Source organism: Microtus ochrogaster, unplaced genomic scaffold, assembly GCF_000317375.1.
Source record: "Microtus ochrogaster isolate Prairie Vole_2 unplaced genomic scaffold, MicOch1.0 UNK712, whole genome shotgun sequence".
NCBI classification, from domain to species: Eukaryota; Metazoa; Chordata; class Mammalia; order Rodentia; family Cricetidae; genus Microtus; species Microtus ochrogaster.
This window is the reverse complement of record NW_004949810.1, coordinates 1-10,606: the sequence shown is the minus strand read 5'-3', so window position 1 is coordinate 10,606 and position 10,606 is coordinate 1. Positions and strand designations below refer to the sequence as shown.

The 10,606-nt window shown below is 35.5% G+C and overlaps 1 protein-coding gene across 1 annotated transcript; it reads right to left on the bottom strand.

Moving 5' to 3' along the window:
* Positions 1 to 9,668: 9,668 nt before the first annotated feature.
* On the bottom strand, positions 9,669 to 10,586 carry LOC101985134 (olfactory receptor 4K3-like). Its single transcript, XM_005372271.1, has one exon. The coding sequence runs from the start codon at positions 10,584 to 10,586 to the stop codon at positions 9,669 to 9,671; it is 918 nt and encodes a 305-aa protein (XP_005372328.1).
* Between the last annotated feature and the right edge of the window lie 20 nt (positions 10,587 to 10,606).

The following is a 10,606-nucleotide window of genomic DNA, read 5'->3' as shown; positions in this document are numbered from 1 at the left end:
TACGTTCTAACCTATCAGGTCAAGCAGCTTCTTTATTAAATCAATCAATGACCTTCCTCCATCAAAGTGGCCTGCAGATGGCCACATAGCGGTCATAGGCCATTGTTACAAGAAGAACCATCTCACCCCCTGCAAAGAAATGCACACAGAGGATCTGGCTCATGCAGCCCCAGAAAGAAATGGTTTTATTTTCTTTTAGGAGGTCTGTTATCAGTTTGGGTGTATTAACTGATGAAAGGCAGAAATCAATAAATGAGAGATTGGCTAGCAGAAAGTACATGGGAGAATGGAGATGATGATCAGTGATGATTAATATCACCACAAAGAGGTTGCCTACCACAGTCATCAGGTAAAGGATGGAAAATGGCAGCAGAAGGAATATCTGTAGTTCCCTTGATTTAGAAAGTCCCTGAAAAATAAACTCAGACACTAGAGTCTGGTTTGCTCCTCCCATTTAGAATACTGTGCTCCAATGGATGTGAGAGGAAGAGCATAACAAAGAATTCCTGAAACGGAAACAAAAACTTTTATTCTGAGTAATGTAAGAGACATATAAATTATATCTGCACATTATGACCAGTCAAATTTTTAATACATGTTTCTCGCTTTTGTAGATTGTGTATAATCAGGGAAGGTTTCCAAATGTAGAATGATGTGTCAAAATCTTTGTACATCTAAAAGACAGTATTTATAGGCATCAATATGAGTATATTGTTCAAAACTATCAGTTACACATATTCTCTTTGCATCTTTTCAAGCTTTAATCTGCTTGTATGGATGGAATAAGATATGATTTTTAAATGAGTGTTAGAGACATAGCTATAATCCATTTACTTGTTTATCATATTACAAAAGGACAATGATTACAAAATTCTCAGGCAAAAATATACTCTTGACTTTGTATGAACGCACATAATTAAAACCATTTACTATAAAACGTGAGAATTTTTTCATCAAATATATTATGTAGCCAGTTACTAAAGATACATTGTTAACATTAAGCTTTGTCTTGATTTTTGACTTGCCTATTAGAGTATATCTATGAGCAATAATACATTCAGAGGCTTCGGGGACTTTACTTATTGTCCTATTTTGACCTTCTTTCAATTCTATGTGGTGAGATGTCATATGGTATTCTGAACAATTAATAAATGCAAGCTAATTTTCATGCTTCTCTATACTTTTGTCTCCTTCCTTTCTTCTTTTCTTGTATGAAATGTCATTTTTAGATAACATATTAATTGGTGAGTCAGCAGTGAACTATTATTATTCAAACCATCAGGATGGTCATCTCCTTACCACTATTTTTTAGCTGCTTCTCTACTGTATTGACTATAAAAAATAGATATCAAAATTCTAAGATAATAAGATAATTTTAGAGTAATGTAAATGTCCTGTCAACATAAAGCTTTTTCAACAGAGTCTTGTAACTTGTCATGTAACATAAGAGTTTAGTTTAAGTGAATATATAAAACTACTTAAAATTTCCAGAAGTCTCAAATGTTATTTGAAAGGTAAACTTATGTGATGTTTTTGGAAAATTGAACAATTAAAATAAAATGGATCATTCCCTGAAAATAATTAGTGATCCAAATGTGCTGCTACACAGGAAAACCTTTTAAAATAAGTATGTGTGAGAAAAATGACAGTAAACAATCACTTTGAGATATACTTACACTACAGCAATCATGTAATCAACCAGGTCTTCTCAAGTTGATTATGATCCATCTAAAATCTGGTTAAATCTGACACTGTGCCACATAGCAACAATGTGGTTTCTGCTGTGACCAATGTTGGCAAGAATTTCACCTTAGTGTGGTTTTTATATACACTGACAAAATCATGGTAGCATTGGAAACATTCCTGTTCTGTATTTTAAATTGGTCCAAGTCCTTGGGGATCAAGGATGAGAAATGACTTGCATTAATTCCCCAATTTCAACAGTATGCTCCAGTTAAAATCGTAAAAATGTAAGCTACAAAGTTTAAATGAAGTAAAATATATGCTGTTTTATTAGGGATCGAAAAACAAAACTCTTGTATATTACTGTTGCTGTACACAGTGATAACTGATGAAAGAGTTTACAAAGAGTTAACAGAAAACTAATCTAAGCGTACTATCCAATCATTGGAGTATATATTAAGTGAAATTCACATATCAAAGAATGCTGTATTTCCATGTTCTTTTATGATATATATATATATATATATATATCATACATTATCTACTGAAGCTTCTAGGGAAAGTTGAACCAACAGAGAAACATAGAACATAGTTCTGTATCATACATATATATGTATATATACACACACACACACACATATATATATATATATGAGATACCTGCATAAAAGCATGTACATGTGGACAAGGAAATGAACACAAGGACATATATTATTATTTACATTGTGTTAATAAAAAGCACAACACTATTATTTATGGCAATGTAGATGAACGCTAAAGATATTTTTCATAGAAGAATAAGTGTTGTATGGTTTTCTCAGGTTTGTGAGAAATTTAAAACAATGAATCTCAGAAGCAGAGAGTACAATAGTGGTTTCTAAAGACTAGAGAAGGAAGAAAAGGAGGCATACAAGCACATAATTATTTTACTTGAATTAATTTCTGTGGATTTATTTCACCATATAATGACAGTGGCTAATTAAGACCAGTATAAAGTAGACTTAGATAGGACTAGGTAGATGAATCAGTGACCAAAGTGCTTTCTCATCCAACAGGAGAAGTAGAATTCAAATGCCAGAAAAGACACATATTGTCAACATTCCTATGGCAAAATGAGCATTGGAAACACAGGAATCTTGAGAAGCTAGGTCTGCTACCTGACGATACACAGGCAGACCCTGTCTCAAGTAACTTGGAAGTTAAGAACTAATCCCCAGTGTTGTCCTCTATTTTTCCCATATGTGCAGCATGGAATATAATCCCTCTCTCTCTCAACAATGAAAAGCAAAACAAAAGAAAACAGAAAATGAAAACCTAGCAAAGAAAGTATAATTTTACATGGAATTGTAGTTGTGAAAACACAACATTGTATACATTAAATGCATGGTTATCAAGTATCAGTTGTCTCTGAGCAATGTTGTAATGTTTAACAAGGCTGTTAAATAAAAAAATGTGGTATTGTCATTTCTATAGGATACAATGCTCTTATTTTAGACTTATATCTTTCATATCACAAAATTATATATGTAGATGTTATATCTGGACACACATTAATTATTTGTTATGTTCATTTGGAAGTGGGACCCACATCACCATTGGCACACTGCCATTCTCCTTTTGACTGAGGAGTCCATGTAAACTTTTACTTCCTTTGGCTCAGAGGAATATTGTGGTGTCACATCATGCTCAGAACTTCCTTTAGCTCAGTTTAGAAAATCAAGTTTAACAGAAAAACTTACTATGGTTGCTTCTCTAAGTGATTAGGGGGCACTTTCTAACATATATTAAATAAATAACCTATTAATACAAATGAGTACAACAAAGAGCCCAATATGACATGTGTATATATATACACACACATACATATATAGCAGATAATTTACCATTTCTGTATGTGTTATGACAACATACATGTTATAAACTGAATAATATGGGTCAGTGACATGCCACAACAGGGAACATCACTTGTTGCCAAACCTGATAACCTGAGTTATTTCATTAGACTTAACTGGGTCTCACATGGTAGAGGAAGAAGCCTGACTCCATCACATTTTATTTTGATCTCTACACCATTTGTTGTTGCATGGATATAGGCAAACATACACACATTAATGGGTACATGCACAAAAATAAATATAATAATATTTGGGGGATGAAAATTTCAACTTGTCTGTAGGTTTACAGCTGTGCATATACATTTATACAATTGTAATGACATCTGAAAATACTATTGGAGTCATTTATTTTCTCTTAGACTTTTGGTACTTTATGATCAACCCACACCACAACTAAGGCTCAGGCAAACAATCTTCTCTTAGTTTATATAGTTTATTTTATTTTTAAATCCATTTATTATATATGCTTAAGTAGAATGCTACTATGTTTTGGTATAAATACATATTTGAAAATTGTATATCAGTACTTTATATAGACTCTGTGTGTGCAATAAAAACATCTAAAATCTCTTCAACTCATCATCATTAATATCAATCTACTAACTACAGTCTTAATTCAGGACATTAATTTTCTAGAATTATTAGCCACATGTAATTATGAACTTATTTTCTTTCTGATCCACTATTAATGACTACAGTTCTACTATTTTCCTATTTATTCAATTTTTAAAATTTTAATGATTACAGTTCTACTATTTTCCTGCTTATTCAATTTTTAAAATTTTTGTCCTCTCAGTCAACCCTCATTGTCTGCCACGTTCAGAGAGTCCGGTTTGAGCCCATGCTTTTTCAGTCACAGTCCAGCTGGCCTTGGTGAGCTCCCATTAGATCAGCCCCACTGTCTCAGTGAGTAGGTGCACCTCTTGCGGTCCTGACTTCCTTGCTCATGTTCTCCTTCCTTCTGCTCCTCATTGGGACCTTGGGAGCTCAGTCTGGTGATCCAATGTGGGTCTCTGTTTCTATCTCCATCCATCGCCAGATGAAAGGTCTATGGTGATATGCAAGATATCCTTCTTTATGGCTACAGGATCAGGCCATTTCAGGCTCCCTCTTGTCAGCTGCCCAAGGAACTAGCTGGGGACATCTCCATGGAACCCTGGGAACCCCTCTAGAGTCAAGTCTCTTGCCAACCCTAAAATGGTTCCCTTAATTAAGATATATACTTCCCTGCTCCCATATCCACCCTCCTCCATCCCAACCATCCCATTTCCCCAAGCTTTCCCCATCTTCCCCTTCTCACTTTTCTCACCCCATCTCCCCTTACCCCCATCCCACCCCCACCCCTAAGTTCCCAATTTTTGCCCGGCAATCTTGTCTACTTCCAATATCCAGGAGGATAACTATATGTTTTTCTTTGGATTCACCGTAATTCTTCTCTGTGTGCATTTGTGGGAATACACGTGGATGTTAAATCAAAACTTATGGGAGTTGTAATACTTCCTCGACTATGTGGGTTATTGGATACTTAACTCAGGTCCTCTGGTTTGACAAAAAGCTGATTTACTTCCTGAGCTATCGCACTGGGCTCTCTTGTGACTGTGAAAACACACATTTTATAAAAGTAATATCACTAAGATAATTGTTAAAATTTAAAAAAAAATGATAATCTTAGAAATTATACAGGCAATAATAGGTCATTTTCCAGTTCAATTATACACTTAATGAAGGGTCCTTCAGATATTCTGTTGTTAGATTATGACTGAGCAGATGGGGGCAAGCTGTATGTAGACTTTAAATCGCTTATAAAATAATGCTGAGAAAGAATGAGGAAGAGGTCAGAAAAATGCAAGAACAGTGAAATGTAATCATGTAGGCCTGGCATATTCAACAATGAACCCAAAGCTGCCTATCATGGGTGCCAAACAGTAAAATAGTTAATAGCCAATCAAAAAACAAAGAGTACCTATAGACTACTACATATCCTTGTTGAACTTTGGGCTACTGAAGATTCTGGGAGAGTGTCGGGCATTTTATTCAGTTGTGACCCACTGATGTGATAATAGTGTCATAGGGATAGCTACAAACGTTGGACACACATATTCTATGGACCATTGCAGTGTATAACAAATGAAACAAAAAATATATAAATGTAGAAAGGTACTCCCACGGTTGTGTGACTTGCAAAGGGAGTAATAACAATGGGAGGAAAATAAGAGGTTTGGGACTGTATCAGATGTAATAAGTTTATTGCAGATTTTGTCAAAGAATGTATTTAATTAAAAATATGGTGAGAGCATCCAAACAGGCTAGACTCCCACAAAGCCAGTTCATGTATTGGGATCGAAACCTAGTGCCATTGTCCTTGGCTTCTCATCAGCCTTCATTGTCTGCCATGTTCAGAAAGTTCGGTTTCATCCCATGCTTGTTAGTCCCAGTCCCGCTGGCCTTGGTGAGCTCCCAATAGATCAGCCCCACTGTCACAATGGGTGGGTGCACCCCTCGTGGTCCTGACTTCCTTGCTCATGTTCTCCCTCCTTCTGCTCCTCATTGAAGCTTAAGAGCTCAGTCCGGTGCTCCTATTAGGGTCTCTGTCTCTATCTCGATCCATCGCCAGATGAAGGTTCTAAGGTGATATGCTAGCCTGTTTGGATGCTCACTCTCCTGGACCTGAATGGAAGTGGGAGGACCTTGGACTTTCCGCAGGGCGGGGAATCTGGAGATCTATTCATTCTCAAGAGAGAGGGGGATTGGAGTGGGGGGAGGGGGAGGGGAGTGGAGGGAGGGGGCAATGTGTGGGAGGAGGGGGAGGGAAATGGGTAATGGGGAGGAGGCCGAAATTTGTTTTTCAACAACTAAAAAAAATAAACAAAAAAAAAATAAAGAAAAGAAGAAAATATGGTGAGAGAATTGTTGAGAGTCAAATCTGTAAACATACTAGGGATAATTTCTTCTGAAAAAAATGCCAGAATCTGCATGTATGTACATATCAAGGTCTGTTGCCAGACATGAGCAAGGCTTATCTGTAATCATATGATCTCAGAAAAACATGATATACAAGTTTGTATGTTTTACTGAGATATTTGTATTATGAAAATCTCTTTAACTTATTAAAACAAACATACAAGTTGATTTTAGCCATAACCTCATGAAATGTTGGCATGATGTTCAAGGAGTTCAAATTTTCATACATGTTTATAAATGAGCTAGACCAGTCAGGAGGTGGTGGTGCATGGCTTTAATCACCACATACAGAGGCAGAGGAAGGCAAATCTTTGTGAGTCTGAGGCCAGCCTGGTCTACAAGAGCTAGTTCTGGACAGGCTCTGAAGCTACAGAGAAACCCCGTCTCAAAAAACCAAAAGGAAGAAAGAATGAAAGAAAGAAAGGAAAATAGAAACAAAGAAAGAAGAAAGGTACTAGACCTCAACCCTTGTAAACAAGTATACATATAGTTTATGCAGCAAATAATACACTATACCAGATCACATATATTATGAACTATTATGAATACAATATTATCAAGAACATATGTTTACTTAACTGGCTTTAATAATTATGTTATTTCATTATATAAAATCATGATCATGCAAAGAATTTGTGAACTGAGGAAAGTACATTCAAATAGTACAAAAGGTTGTCCTTTCAGTTATGGATAAAATACAGAAAAAAATCTGAATTTATATGAATAGTTAAGGCTTGAAAACTTACAGAGATTATATCAATATAAGGTAACTAACTTTATGATGTAATATGTTTAGCATTTTTATATCTGCGTGGCTGCAGTCTCAACAGATATCTTCAATGTCTTCTGTTGCAAACGTAGAATTAGAATTCACATATAATGCCATATATTATTTTTACTCTACCTTGCCATAGGCCAATGAAGATTATTAATTAACCAATAGTAATAAAAATATTCAAAATATACATAAGGGAATTCCACATGCACTCCCCTTTTCTCTCTATATAAAAAGGAATGTTTTAACTTTAAAATAGTAAAATTACATATAAGAAAATGTGTATCAAGCAATAATTACAGTATCTTTTGTGAGTCTAAAGTTTTATTTCCAATTTATCTTTTATCTCAACAAAGGAAAGCTATAACTATCTGGCCTCACCTCCATCAAAGACACCAGAAGGTTATATTACCTAAATCAACAGGAAGTGCATTGTAAGCAATTTCCTAAATTCTAGAATTGACAGAGACATCTTGCTGCCTGGACAGAAGAAGAATTCTGTAAAATAGGGGTATCCATCTTCAGCCTATAGGCCCATAGTATCTGGCAGACTTTTCCATGAAGTGGAAAATTGGAAAGATTGTTCAGTCACGTTCGTCTGTCTCCTAGAGAATGTCCAACAGTTTCTTTTGTGAAGCTGGAAACCTGAAGGGCGATCTTACCTTCTTTAGGCAAGTTCAGCAGTCATTTTTCAGTGGGTTCTGCATATTCAGTTTATATAGCATACTGTCGCTAAGCAGTCCAGGCAAGAGCAGTTTCTTACGCAAATGACTAACTAGCCTTCTAACAGTGAAGGCAAATTCCATAACAAGTTCCTTTAATGCCTATCAACCTCTAAAGTATTGGCATTGCCCAAAGCACACATGTGTTACTTTCAAGAAAAGTCTAAGTTCTTAAAAAATTTTAAATTTCATATTCTGTAGGTCTTTAAAGTGGTGAAGATTATTTATCTAACTGAAATATACCTCTACATATCTAGAAAATCAAACTAGTGTGACTACAAGTTTGACTATTATAAACTGGAGAGGATGTGGGGTAAAGGAAACACTCCTTCACCTTTGGTGGGAGTGCAAACTGATAGAGTCCCTTTAGATATCAGTATGGGAAATTCTCAGAAAATTAGGAAACACCCTACCTCAAGATACAGCAATACCACATTTGGGTATATACCCAAAGAATGCTTAATTATACCACAAAGACATGTTCTCAACTATGTTCATAGCAGAATTGATTGTCACGGTCAGAACCTGGAATCAACCTAAATGTCCCTTGGCTGAAGAATGGATAAGGAAAGTGTAGGACATTTACACAATGGAGTACTACACAGCAGAAAAAAAATGAGACCTTTAAATTTGTGGACACATGAATGCATCTAGAAAACATCACAATGAGTGAGGTAACCTAGACCTAGAAAGAGAATTATCATATGTACTCACTGATAAGTGGCTTTTAGACAAGAAACAAAGAAAAACCAGCCTACAATTCACAATCCAGAGAACCTAAAAAACAGTGAGGACCCTAAGAGAAGATATACTTTGATATAAACTACATGAAAGATAGAAAAAGACAAGATCTCCTGAGTAAATTGGAAGCATGGGGACCAAGGGAGAGGGTAGAAGGTGATGGGAGAGAAAAAAAAGGAGTAGAGAAAATATATTACTCAATAAAACAATAAAACATGTAATAACAAATCCTTCAAAATATATGAAATTTGTTCGTGATAATTTAAATTTCAAGGTATTTTTAAAACCTTGACATTAAAACTGCTTTAACAGAAAAAAATGTAATATATAGCTTAAAAAGAAATATAGATTAATACATACTGATAAAATAATGCAATATTTTAAAATATGATAAGATTGATAAATAATTCAAAGTGAATTTTTTTTATAGACAGGGTTTCTGGGTAGCTTTGGAGCTTTTCCTAGAACTAGCTCTTGTAGACCAGGTTGGCCTTGAACTCAGAGATGTCCACCAGCCTCTGCTTCCTGAGTGCTTAAATTAAAAACATGTGCCACCACGGCTGGGCTTAAAGAGGATTTTGTTACTAAAATTCTAAGCAAAGTGACTTGCACCAATTTTGGAACACAGATGATGAGTAATAATATGTGACCATTATTTTGCAGCATTATTATTATTGTCTACTCTTAAATACATATTTTATGCAGAGCTATTACTCATTCTGGTGGTAAAACTGTATTTATTACAATTTTGAATGTGTTTTTCTAATGGCTATTTTCATAACCATATACTAATTATATTATATAAATTCCAGAAAAAAGTTGTTTGTATAAAATGGAGTGTACACCATGAATTTTCTGATAAAATAAGACGTGTAAAGCTTATTCCAGCACTCACCTGTGATTTATCAACTTCTTTATGGCATTCTTAATGTCTCTATTTCTCAGTGTATAGATGGCTGGATTCAGGAGAGGTGTGATGACTGAGTAAAATACAGCAAGAAACTTGTCCACCCAAGTGATGCTGACAGGCCACAGATAGATGAAAATGATAGGACCAAAGAATAGCACAACTACTATGATATGGGAGGTGCAGGTAGAGAGTGCCTTTGATGAACCATCTTTAGAATGAATCTGAACAGTTAGTAGAATATAAGTATAAGATACCAGCAAGAAAATGAAACAAATCATTGCTAAAACACCACTGTCAATATTTATTATGATTCTCAGAGTATCAGTATTCATGCAGGCTAATTTCATCACTAAAGGAATATCACAGAAAAAGCTGTCTATCACTCTAGGTCCACAAAAAGGAAGCTCCAAAATCAGAATCAGTTGACTAATGCCGTGCACAAATCCAGTGATCCATGATATTAAAACAAGCCAGAAGCACTTCTGTCTGTCCATGATGCTGGTGTAGTGGAGTGGCCTGCAGATGGCCACATAGCGGTCATAGGCCATTGTTACAAGAAGCACCATCTCACCCCCTGCAAAGCAATGTGCAAAGAGGATCTGGCTCATGCAGCCCCCAAAAGAAATGGTTTTATTTTCTTTTGTGAGGTCTGTGATCATTTTGGGGGTAATAACTGATGAAAGGCAGAAGTCAATAAATGAAAGATTGGCCAACAAATAATACATAGGAGAATGGAGATGATGATCAATGATGATTAAAATCACCACAAAGAGGTTGCCTACCATAATCATCAGGTAGAGGATGGAAAATGGCAACAGTAGCAAAATCTGCAATTCTCTTGAGGAGCAAAGTCCCTGAAAAATAAACTCAGTCACCACAGACTGATTTGTTTCTTCCATTTAGTACACTGGGCTCCAAA

Bases quoted from the DNA above. Each gene is read 5' to 3' on its own strand.
- LOC101985134 (XM_005372271.1), bottom strand. From the start codon at position 10,586: ATGGAAGAAACAAATCAGTCTGTGGTGACTGAGTTTATTTTTCAGGGA.